The 13,148-nt window shown below is 38.6% G+C and overlaps 1 protein-coding gene across 3 annotated transcripts in view; it reads right to left on the bottom strand.

Annotated features, from left to right (window-relative positions):
• Positions 1–13,148, bottom strand: part of DOCK5 (dedicator of cytokinesis 5) — a 274,051-nt gene that overhangs the window by 148,190 nt on the left and 112,713 nt on the right. For all 3 annotated transcript variants that reach the window (XR_007515000.1, XM_049866956.1, XM_049866957.1), the window contains 4 exons: positions 11,265–11,394; positions 8,387–8,459; positions 5,266–5,408; positions 1,030–1,155 (listed from right to left, as the gene is read on the bottom strand). Coding sequence is in view for 2 of the 3 variants with exons in the window: in XM_049866956.1 (XP_049722913.1) it covers positions 1,030–1,155; positions 5,266–5,408; positions 8,387–8,459; positions 11,265–11,394 (472 nt within the window). In the remaining variant the exon portion in view is untranslated. The remainder of the gene's footprint in view (positions 1–1,029; positions 1,156–5,265; positions 5,409–8,386; positions 8,460–11,264; positions 11,395–13,148) is intronic.

Here is a 13,148-nt window from a genome sequence, read left to right on the forward strand (position 1 = left end):
TTGTATGTGCAGACAAAGGAGCCCTGGTGGTACAGTGGTTAAAGTACTTGGCTGCTAACCAAAAAGGTTGACAGTTACAACCCACCAGTGGCTCCATGGGAGAAAGATGTGGCAGTCTGCTTCCATAAAGACTACAGCCCTGGAAACTCGAGGGCAGTTCTACTCTGTCCTATAGGGTCGTTATGAGTCAAAATTGACTCCACGGCAGTGAGTTTTAATGTGCACAGCAGCAAATTATTATTGCTCTTTAATCTCCTAAATGAGGAATAAGATCTTGAATTACTTTTAAAAACCTGAATTTTCACATAGTAGATAACAGGTTGATTTTCTAGAAATTTTCTAACATGCCAAAGATTGACAATTAGTATTTATAAAATTCCTTAAGGGAATGATTTTCTTTCACTATTACAAAGAATAAGAAATTGGTGAAGTCAGAATTCAAGAGAACACACATGCAGATCACCAAGATGGGGTGGCAAAAAAAGATGAAACTAAGGTAAGAAACTGCAGAATGTTTACATTCTTGTTACCACAAGAATGAGGAGAGCCAAGAACACAGGTGGAACCTAAGCAAAAGGAGCAGAAGGTCCAGCTGTGACTGAACCAAGCAAGCACCACTCTGGGGTTTGCTCGAATGGAGCCTATAATGCCGGTGATGTAATAATGGAAAAAGGCACATGCAAATGAAGTAAGCTAGTCTAAGGGACAGAGAACCCTGCACTATCATTAGCTCTTCTTAACAAAAGGTCTAAGAAAACATTTGGAAGGGGTTTGTACAGAATACAAAAAAAGAGAAGGTGAGTAGAAAATTTTGAGTTATATTTAAAAGCATTATGTTGGGTCTATGGCTGGGAAGCTTTTTAGGGTACTGTAACGCAGTTTGTATCTCCCACTGTTCTGGTCCCAGTAAGTGCAAATAACAAAGTGTATCTTATGGATACATGTGGCCTCAACTGTCCGTCAGAAGTAACTGTTGCGAGATGAAAGCGCCAGAGGAAGCAGGATAGGTGAGATAAGCAAGGTCTTTACCTGGCAGTATTATTTCAGGAAAGCCCATTTTTCGGGCTATTGCTGTTGATCTGTCAACCAAGTGTGAAAAATTCTTCTGAACTTGCGTCAAGTCACCCGGCAATAGCTTCAAGGACACCCAAAGTCCTTTAAAGAAATAAAAGATAAACTTTTAGTTCTTTGTACAAGCTTTATAAAACACATACACAAATACTGAGAAAAATATGAGTTATATAATGATAACTAGATACCTGATTATAAAGATTTAAATTCTCACTAGGTTAATGACACTTCCATCAATTAGAAAAGATATGAAGACCCAAAAAAATTTTAGGGGGAAAAAGTTATGATAACCTTTACCATATATCAAAATATATTATAAGGCTACAATAATGTGTGTGATACTGATGGTAGAAAAGGTATGTAAATCAATGGAAACAATGTGATTAAATACCAAATACTATAAAATATACTAATTTAATATATGGTAATGGAGGCATAGCAAATAGTGAAAAAAGAAAATAACTTCATAAATATGCTGGAATAATCATATTGCTACTTAAAACAGGATCAACTTAATTTCTCACCTCACACATTTCAATAAAATAAATTCCTAATATAATAAAAAAATTAATACAAAAAGGAAATTAAAAGAAAAAATATTTGTACAATTGTTAGACAAAGAGCCATTTTTCTAAGTAGAGAAACAAATGATGAAATTAGAAAAGTCAAAGAATTACCTATATACAAACAAGTTTTGATATGTATAAAGTATGCAAGCTATATTACAAAATGAGGAAATTATAAGAATTTATGAAAGAAAAATATTAATATTTTTACTATACAAAGAATTTATACTCACTAGAAGAAAAACACAAAAATACAAATAAATGGGATAGGAATAGACAAATCACAAAGTCTAAGAAGTTCATAAATATTTGGAAAATTGAAAAATACATGTCTAAATATTACACAAAGAACATAAAAACATTTGAAAAGTACTTGCTTTGTTGTTAAGTGGCAAGCGAAGAGGTGGCGTATTTTTTCAATTTTATTAAAAAAGATAAACTATACATCTACAGCAATCTATTTAGTGTAAGCATTTTCCAATCTAACTAAAGTTATATTTTTAGCTCATGAGTCCCAAAGAGGATAAATATATTTAGGTACTTGTTTTCAGATTCTTTAATGATTCCTCATATGCCCTTCACAAAGTCCGGCTTCTTGGATTATTTTCTCAGGATACATATTGAATAAATATGGTGAAAGGATACAATTCTGACGTACACCTTTCATGATTTTAAACCACACAGTATCCTCTTGTTCTGTTCAAACAACTGTCTCTTGGTCTATGTACAGGTCATGCATGAGCACAATTAAATATTCTGGAATTCCCACTCTTTGCAATGTTATCCATAATTTGTTATGATCCACACAGTCTAAGGCCTTCTCATAGTCAATAAAACACACGTAAACATCTCTCTGGTATTCTCTGTTTTCAGCCAAGATCCACCTGATATCAGCAATGATATCCCTCGTTCCACATCCTCTTTTGAATCTGGCTGGAATTTCTGGCAGTTTCCTGTCAATATACTGCTGCAACCACTTTTCAGTTATCTTCAGCAAAACTTTACTTGCATGTGATATTAATGATATTGCTCGATAATTTTCACATTCTGTTGGATCACCTGTCTTTGGAATGGGCATAAATATAGATCTCTTCCAGTCAGGTGGCCATGTAGCTCTCTTCCAAACTTCCTAGCACAGACCAGTAAGCACTTTCAGCATTGCATCTGTTTGCTGAAATATCTCTATTGGAATTCTGTCAATTCCTGGAGCCTTGTTTTTCAACAAAACCTTAAAAGCGGCTTAGACTTCTTCCTTCAACACCATTGGTTCTTGATCATATGCTACCTTCTAAAATGGCTGAACATTGACTAATTCTTTTAGGTACAGTGACTCTGTATATTCCTCCCATCTCCTTTTGATGCTTCCTGCACCATTCAGTATTTTGCTCAGAACATCCTTCAATATTGCAACTTTGGCTTGAAATTTCTCTTCAGTTCTTTCAGCTTGTGAAATCCCTGGCATGTTCTTCCCTTTGCACATGTCATTATAATACTTTACTAACTCCGGGTCTTTGCACATGTCATTATAATACTTTACTTTGTGCTCTCAAGCCGCCTTTTGAATTCTTCTGTTTAGCTCTTTTACATCATCATTTCTAACATCCATTTTGGTCTCTTCGTTCCTCTTTTTAATAACCCTTTGCTTTCTTCATGATGTCATTCCACAACTCATCTGGTCTTTGGACATTAGTGTTCAAAGCATCGAATCTATTCTTGAGATGGTCTCTAATTTCAGGTAGGATATACTCAAGGTCGTACTTTGGCTCTTGTGGACTTGTTTTAATTTCCTTCAGCTTCAACTTGAAATTGCATATAAGCGACTGATGGTCTGTTTCGCAGTCGGCCCCTGTCCTTGTTCTGATTGATGATATTGAGCTTCTCCATCATCTCTTTCCATAGATGTAGTCAATTTGATTCCTATGTATTCTATCTGGTGAGATCCACATGTATAGTTGCTGTTTATGTTACTCAAAAAAGGTATTTGAAATGAAGAAGTCATTGGCCTTGCAAAATTCTAACATGCAATCGCCAGTGTCATTTCTACCACCAAGGTGGGCTATATGAAGAAGAACATGGCATCAGGATTGGAGGAAGACTCATTAACAATCTGTGTCATGCAGATGACACAACTTTGCTTGCTGAAAGAGAAGAGGACTTGAAGCACTTATTGATGAATATCAAAGACTACAGTCTTCAGTATGGATTACACCTCAACATAAAGAAAACAAAAATTCTCACAACTGTACCAATAAGCAACACCATGATAAATGGAGAAAAGACAGAGGCCGTCAAAGATTTTATTTTATTTGGATCTATAATCAACACCCACGGAAGCAGCAGTCAAGAAATCAAGCAATGTACTGCATTCAGCAAATCCGCTGCAAAAGACCTCTTTAAAGTGCTAAAAAACAAAGATGTCACTTTGAAGACTAAGGTGCGCCTGACCCAAGCCATGGTATTTACAATTGCTTCATATGCATGCAAAAGCTGGACAATGAATAAGTAAGACTGAAGAAGAACTGATGGATTTGAATTATAGTCTTGGTGAAGAATACTGAATATACCATGGACTGCCAGAAGAATGAATAAATCTGTCTTGGAAGAAGTACAGCCAGAATGCTCCTTAGAAGCGAGGATGGCGGGGCTTCATCTCTCGTACTTTGGACGTGTTAGCAGGAGGGATCAGTCCCTGGTAAAGGACATCATGTTTGGTAAAGCAGAGGGTCAGAGAAAAAGAGGAAGACCCTTAACGAGATGGACTGACAAAGTGGCTGCAACAGTGGGCTCAACCATAGCCATGATTGTGAAGATAGCACAGGACTGGGCAGTGTTTTTGTTCTGTCGTACGGAGGCTTGCTGTGAGTTGGAACCAACTCAATGACACCTAACAACAACATATATCCTTCCCATTCAGGACAATTGTGAATACATGGGAAACTACATATGCTAAAAATAATGTTTCCTAATCACCTCCACATTGAAGTACAGTTACAGAGTAGTGGAAAAAAAGTGACTCAATCCTCAAAATACCCAAAAAATGGTCACTGTTTTAGTATTTGAATTTTACATTGTTTTTCCTTATCATTTGAATTTAAAATACAGTTTCAATAACCAGAACTTCTACTTAAAGCTGTGTCAACAAAATGCTATATGGTGGTACTTAAAACAGCTAAAAATAAATCTGCTTTGCAGCCCATTATTTTGTATGAATACGTATTCATTTGTATCGCTTTGCTCTCCTTCCTCTCTACTTTAGAAAATATAACAGGGTAAACAGAGAATGGTAGATAATTATACCCTAAACTTTTTCTTTGTGTATTAACCTAGAGTCAGCATTGGGAAGGCAGGGTGGACAAAAGTAAGAAATAACTCCTGGGGTAAAAGTTTGTTCCACAGAATTTACAAATACAACTATGATCCAATTCACTGCTGAGTACACTCTCAGTGTGCTCACTATTACATGCCTTTAGCAGGAGGCTGAGGTAGACAGTCCCCAGCAGAGTCTGTTCTGTATCAGAGATAGATAATAGAAGACCAGGAGTCCAAGGACCCAGCTCTGTATAACCCCCTCCACCCCTGCCACACCCTACCTAAGTCCCTTCCCAGTTTAGTACATAGGGCTATATACCTTGTCCTTTGTGATTGACTTCCTTAGTTGCTATCACTTTATTCAAGACTGAAGTGAGTGGCTCATTCTCCCCAATCACATGGGATGTTATCAAGGGTGACATGATCATCTGCCTCTGTCGGATATGGGTCTCCATTGCAATTCTGTGAAAGACAGAAAAGAGAGGTAAGGGGGGGAGGAGGAGGAGGAGGAAGACTATAGAACATTTAGAAACACTCCCACCCAGAGGGTTCTTTCTATCTTTCCTATCTTAAATACCTGCCTATCTTGAAGACTAAATTCATCTTGGAAATGAGTCAGGGCAAAGAGGACAAACAAACAAAACTGAAGGTGAAAGGCACGCAATACTTGATGTTCTTAACGAGACAGGTTAGGCTGCTGTAATGGAATTGAGAGGGCTGTTGAAAGGCAGGAGATCTGGCCTCTAGTTCTGTGAGAGTCTCCTCTCTGGGCCTCAGTTTCCCCAGCTGTAAAGAGATGGGCTTGGATCATACACTTTCTAAGGCCCCCATCCAGCATCATCACTTCATCTATGACAGAATTATATAGGCAGCTGTGTTCCAAAGACCTGGTCTTAGATTCCTGTGTGATGACAACGTACATTTAGGGTTGTAATAAATCAAGCATCAGCAAACAAGCTTCACTTTAATTATCACAGCAGGCTAAGAGCCATACACTACGCTCAAAGAACCAAGCACAATCCCATTCTATTAACAGCAGAAATGGTATCAGTAACTGCGTATCAGCCTGATGCAGGAAAATACTTTCCAGTCTTCTCTGCTGTGGTTTTGTTCTCTTGCCCACTAAACGTGCCAGGTTTCTCTGCAGGATTCAAATCTGTACTCTGATAGTACGGGGAAAATATACTGCAATATGTTGCCAGCGTAATATACTATAAAGCTTTTGAGGTACCTTATGAAAGTACTTGCCATAAATTTTAGGAGTTAAATGCCAGAGGCGGCAACTTGCATCATGAACACTTCACAAAGGTTGTTGGCTGCAGAGAGTGGTAATCAAATTAGGGCTGGGATCCTCAGAGACCCAAGGCATACATTGTTACACGGGGAGACAATCTCAGGGATTACAGTCTCCACATGGCCACTGGAGGACAGCTGGGTCAGAAATTACTCAGAGAAGCATGGAAATAAAGAAAGAAATTGATCTCAAAGGTGAAAACTAATGTGTGTGTGTGTATGTGATAGGAGCAGCTTTCATGGACATAAAAGTTATCTCAAAATTAGTATTAGCAACTAAGTTATATAAAATATTTAACTATCTTACCATATTCTTGGAGGATCAGTATATGGGTGGTAGGAGACTAGATAACTACATATTTAAAAAATAGTTAATGGCAGCCTCTGGATGACGGGGGGAGGACTATACATGATTATTACATGTATTATTATATTTAGAAAGTGATTGAAAAGTGCTAGACTTAAAATTGAAATATTAGGACTTTTTACACCCTAAATAAAATTACATAATAATATACATTTATTGTAGAAAAATAGAAAAGAGAGATAAACAAAGAGGTGCAAAATCCCCTGTTGCTCCACTAACAAAAATAATCATTGTTAATTATGGAATATGTTCTTTGAAAAAACCTATGTTCTGAGGCGTTTGGTGTACAGTGGCAATTTATCTTCTTATAAGCAATGTACGTAAGTGCCAGTTTGCTTGCACTCATCCAAACACTGGGTAGCTTATATATTTTTAAAACTCGGTCAAGTCAAAAACTGAACCTTATTTTAATATGCATTTCGTTGACTCTCTTGAATTTATCAACCAATTTCTTTGTGTGGGTGTATAAATTTCCACTTTCTGTCCTTAGTAAATTTCCACGAATTCTTTATGTATTAAGAATTCTCATCTTTGTTCGCACATACGGAAAATATTTTATTAATTTTTTTCTCTGTAAGTTTAAAATTTCTGCATGGTTAAACCTATCAACTTTTTCTTTCTGTTAAATCTTTGGTATCTGGCTCAGAAAGGCCTCCTACACATCAATATTCGATATATAAAAAGAATATAAAACTTCTGCTTCCCTACAGTATTTTAAGATTTCAGCTCTTACATCTGTATCTTTAATCATTTGGTATTATACTAGTACTGTATAAGTTCTGTAGTGTAGGCTCTAACTTATGTTTTCTAAATGGTTAGCTAATTTTTTTTGCATAATTTCTCTTTCTCCACTAACTTGTAACATTTTCAAAAAATCATATAGGAACTCAAATGTCCTTGGCCCTGTTTCTGGAACTCTTGGTTTATTCTATTGATCCCTTATGGCAGCTCCAAGTTAGCTGAGACAATGGCCTTCTCTAATGATACAAGTTAGGACTTATGGCAATGTCTCCAGTCTCACCTAGCCTGCTATCCCCGGTGCCCCGGGTACGTGGCCAACCACTGCTAGAGTCCAGTCACAATGTTCACACATGCACTTCTTCAGAGTTACTGGGATCTAGATTTGGGGGCCTCAGAGGAGGTCTGGGGAGGATCCTTCCATGTTCTCTCAGGCTGTCTCTCCCTTCACTTATGGGAACCCACCGGCTAGTCAGCGCCTCACTCTCCTACCTTCTAAGCCTTACTACTCAAAGCGTAGTTGTGGAATTAGCACCATCAGCATCACCTGGGAGCTTGTTAGATGCAGAGCCCAGATGCACTGAGTCAAAGTTTGCATTCTAACAAGATCCTGGGATGATCTGCAGGCACATTAGTTTGACGGCAGGTTGCTGCCCTATATGATTCCTTGTTTTACATTATCCCTGTTCCATATGATCCCTGTCCATCCTCGTTCCACGGTGTGCAGATAAACTCTGTATACTCCATCACTTAGATGGCACCATTCTCTGGTTTCCAGCGCAGATACAGATTTGCCCCTTCATATTCCTTTGGTCATTTCTATAGCGTCAGGAAAGTTCAGTTTACCCTCTTAAATCAAGAGTCCAATACAAAGAACTTTGAATACGGTTTTCTGTCAAGCTCCTACCTGACAAGCTTCCAGCTTTCGAGTCTTCTTCCCTAACTGAGGAAGGGGTTCCTAGCACCTGGGTCTATGTTAACACTCTATTCAAATGGCTAATAGAGGTCTCAAGTCACCTGGGACAAATGCCAAAGTACTTACTGCTGAAAGGGAATAAAATGCTGCTTTTCTTCATCATCCACCTTCCCGTGTATGATATCAGTAATATCCATCACTAAGAAAAAGATAAACTTAATTAAAGGAACTAATCGTTTCATGCCTCAGTAGGTTACTATTGAAAAGGATGATATCAGCAAACACAGACCACTGGAGGAAGAAAGACATGAAGCATGAGGCTTCTGTTATTTCTCTGCCAGTGGTGATTACCAGTATACCCAGAGACACAATACAGAGGAGCAAGGCAGAGGAACAATTCATCAGATGCTCCGGAAAGGCCTTGGATTTTCTCAGATCAAGCCTGCAGACTACCCCTTTTAAAAACTCCAAAAGTTGCTAAGTTCTTGAGAAACTTGAGACTGTACTTTTTTGTAAACCTCTGTTCAGAGCCACAAAGAATACATATTTTGGCAGAGTTGTCAATAAAATTAAAGGCCTGGGAGAAAAGCTCAAGACTTGAAGTGGGCAACTGCCTGTTTTATTTGACACATTCTTACCTGGTGTCCATATACAGGTAATTCTCGGCTTAGGACATATTTGAGTTGTGACTAACTGCACTTACCACAGTCTGTTTTTTACTATTTACAGTGTTGCAGTGTGTAATTTCCTGATGTTATCATTTACAGATGCTCATGCACAGATGTTTATATGTAATGTTTCCAACCTCCAGAGACAAATAAAGATTATAAAGATATTGATAATAAAAGCCAGTAATAATGAATACTAAAAAAAAAAAAGGAGGTATTTGACTTATGTCAGAACCCTGTCGTGAGTTGGGGACTACCTGTAAATGAAGGAAAGCCAGGGCAAAGCAGCACAGGATACAAGTTCACAGAGTACTTCACACCTCTATGCACAACGGGAACACTTAGTAAGGCACTTTCGTAACCTGCTGCAAATACAGTAAAACCTGTGAAAGCCAGAACCTGTGTAAGGTGAAGCCTGTCAAAGAAGGAAAACTCAAATATTTTCCACTAAAACAAGTGACAGAAAAGTGGAAAGACTGCACCTTGTCCAGGGCAGAAACCTCACGAGACCCAGAAAAACAAGGCAGTGCCATCAAGTTTCTGCTCTCACAGGTTTCATTATATTATTTACACAGATATTATTATTGGTCCTACTTTAAGGGATGAGGAAACTGAGCACAGAAAAGTTAGGTAACTTGCCCAAGGTCAGTTGTTTTCCGTGGCAGAGCCAGGGTATGAACCCAGCAGTCAGTGCACTTAGCCACAGTGCCCAACGGCCTATACAGCTAATGAGCAGCCGCTGTCAAGCTGCTGAAATTAGGCAGGGCCCATGCCAAGAGGCAACCCTTAATAAATTACAATCCAGCCATAAAATACACATTAACTATCCATTTCTCCCTATGCAGATTAAAAGAAATACTGAGATATGAGAGAATTCTCAAAAGGACCACTAAGAAGAAGGAAGAAATACCTTCTCAAAGGAGCCCAAATGATGTAAGAATAGCACGGGAGACAGTAATATTGATGAAAGGAAGCTGTAGAAAGCAGGGCATGACATTCAGCTTGTTGTCAGCCCTTAATGGAACCCTGCAAAAATCGTACAAAAAAAAAAAAAAAAAAAAAAACTGCAAATTTTTATTTGGCCTCCAAAAGCAGGCAGTTCATTTGTCAATGCCATCATCAAGTTCCTCCTAACCTCTTCTGACGCTGTGCAGCAAGGCTCAGAGTAAATTACTCTCCTCTCTATTCCTGCCACACTCAACACCTGTCAACTCACACATGCACTCACACACATGCCCACAGACACACAGACATACGCACACACTCCTTGAAACAGAAAAGCAAGCAAAAGCCTCAAAGCTGATGTTGGAGTTTCTCTGGTCCATTCTGAAGGACACTGGCCTTGGATATACCTCAACTCCTTTTATGTGACAATAAGCAGACTGCTGTATAGATGGCACATAGTCCTAAGCCATGGCTGCCTTGCCTTTTCTGAGATTTCATTCTAACTCTCTATAAAGAAATAACGCTGGCCCTCTAATCACAGACTGGCAGACCTTGAGCAGCAGGCAGAGCGCAGGGCAGCTCAAAGGCTGTGCCACGTAGACAGTGCAAGGGACATACAGGCTATCATTATTCACATAACCCTGAATGCATGCAGTGTCCAGGAGCAGAACTATGACATTTCATTGACAGCTTTCAAACGACTCAGTGACCAAAACGTTAATTTAAGAGCAAAAATCTGCTTCCTCAACTTAACAAACTATGGGAAGACTATGTAGGGGTCTCTTCGAACGTTCTGAGGTTTAATTTAAGCAAAGGATCCTCTTCAAAAGTACTTACAAAAATAATGCTGCCTTTGAAGAGTAAACTTCCTAGATAAACAAACCACTTTCCAAGTAATATTTTATTCCACTAAAATCAATATGGAGCTGTAGGCAGGAGGATTCCAATAGTCACAAACGAAGCTTCACTGAGGTCCAACTGAGTACAAGACAGTCTGCTAGGCTCTAAGGAAGAAAGGAAGGAGCTTGGGATTTAGATGGAGACACATTAAAAAAAAAAAAAAAAAAGGCTGTCACTGAGTCAATTCTGACTCATGGCAACCCCATGTGTTCCAGAGTAGAAATGCACTCCCTAGGGTTTTCAATGGTTGTGGTCTTTTCAGAAGCAGCTTGCCAAGCCTTTCTTCCAAGGTGCTTCTGGGTGGATTCTAACTGCCAATCTTTCAGTTATAGCCAAGTGCTTAACTGTTGCACCAACCATGGTCTCCAGGTAGAGAGACAGAACATTTACCAGGAAAAGGTAACTGACAATTCATGGCAGGAAATGCTGTGGGACTGACACTGACAATGAAGCATGACCTGTCTCCCATCATCTCCCTGCCTTTCCTGTACCTGCTACTCCAAAGGGTCTTCGGAGTCCACAGGTGTGCTTTTTGCCTTCCTTCAGCTCCATGTGGCCCACACGGACAATCTGGCATACTAGGCTGATGCGAGGACGGATGAGGTCATTGCTGCTGAGGTCCTGAAGAGGAAGACAGAGAACAAGAATGAAGAGGTCAGGCTGAAACACACTGTCAGCTCTGTTCCATTCAGAGCTTAATTCCTAATGCAGAAATACCATGAATGATTCCCCTCTCCCCCACGCCCATCCAGGAACTATTATGACATAAGAGAAAATTACCTTGTATTCATACAAAAGGCACTTTTTTCAATTCCCCGGTTCCTATACCAAATTTATAAATTAGATTATATTCAATTTAAAGTCTCTGGTTTATAAATTTAAGTAGGGCGTTTAAAATTGGGACACTCGTTGTTCCTACTTTATACCTTGCCAGGTCCTATCCCACAACAGGATGAATTTCGGTGTCAAGTGAAATAAAAGCTTGGGTGACACTGACATTTATTGGGTGTCCACACAAGCTCATGACCTTGCAGCTTCAAAACAACCCTGTGAGACAAGCATAACATGGAGTGCTTTCTGTAATTATTCATCTGTTTTATGAGTGGTATCCACTGACAGCTTCTCAGTGTACAGAGACTTGTGTAGATCAAATGTCTATTTGTTTTGTGGTGGTTTTCTATCGTTGCCTGTGTTCCTCAGGATGGGTGAGTAAACCCTTGAATCAGCTCACATTCACTGTACCATCAGAAATAATTAATTACATCTCAAAATTCTTTTTATGAAACAGCTATCCAAGGCTTCTTTTACTGATTCAAGAATTACTTTTTAAATAATCATTCCAAATCTATCACTTATAACCCAACAACAATGGGTGTCCACTGAAAACCTGTGGAACATATACCAATGATAACACTGACCCTAAACTTTTACTTGAGGTTTTGCAAAGCTTCTCCTAAAAGAGAAATAAGGACCCTAGATGAGCCATTGAACAAATTGTGGCACACTATTATTATTAATAATATGCAATTATTTATAAATAAAGTTTTGAAGAATGTTTAATGACCCAGGAAATGTTCACCACATTTTATTTAATTGAAAAGGCTGGACATGAAATCTACACACAAGATGATCCTAACTTGGGAGGGGGGGTAATTATTTGCAGCTATTAAAAAAAAAAAAATTTTTTTTTTTTTTTTTTACTTATTCTAAGGTGGTACTGATTGGAAGACAGACAAAAGATTCAACCATAACACCAAACCAAAACCAAACCCAGTGCCGTCGAGTCGATTCCGACTCATAGCGACCCTATAGGACAGAGCAGAACTGCCCCGTAGAGTTTCCATGGAGCGCCTGGCAGATTTGAACTGCTGACCTTTTGGTTAGCAGCTGTAGCACTTAACCACTACGCCGCCAGGGTTTCAACCATAATAGCTTAAAATTTTTTTTTAATGTACAAATTAAGAAATGCCTTTTGATTTTCGAAAAAAACGCGTATCTTAGAACTGAAGAAATACTCTGAGTTGCGGGCAGAGAGGTTTCCAGAAGATATAAATGGGTCAAGCACAGAGACAGCAATCAGACCAGGATTGTCCTGTGGGTGGGATGTAAATAGAAGGAACAAAAATATGCCTGTTTCAGTCAATGTAATTGTTTAACAAATGTGGTTGTTTAACTTTTAGCGTTTGGGGCTTTTCTAAAAATATTGTATTTCTATTCTCGCAGCAAACAATCTGAAAATAAAAGAATTTTATTCACAACAGCATAAAATATTTAGAAATAAAGTTTTAAAAAGACATGGAAGATGAGCATACTGAAATCTAGCAAATACTGCTGAGAGAAATTAAATAAAATCTAAATCAATGGAGAAATGCCAT

This window comes from Elephas maximus, chromosome 22, assembly GCF_024166365.1.
Source record: "Elephas maximus indicus isolate mEleMax1 chromosome 22, mEleMax1 primary haplotype, whole genome shotgun sequence".
Taxonomy (NCBI): Eukaryota; Metazoa; Chordata; class Mammalia; order Proboscidea; family Elephantidae; genus Elephas; species Elephas maximus.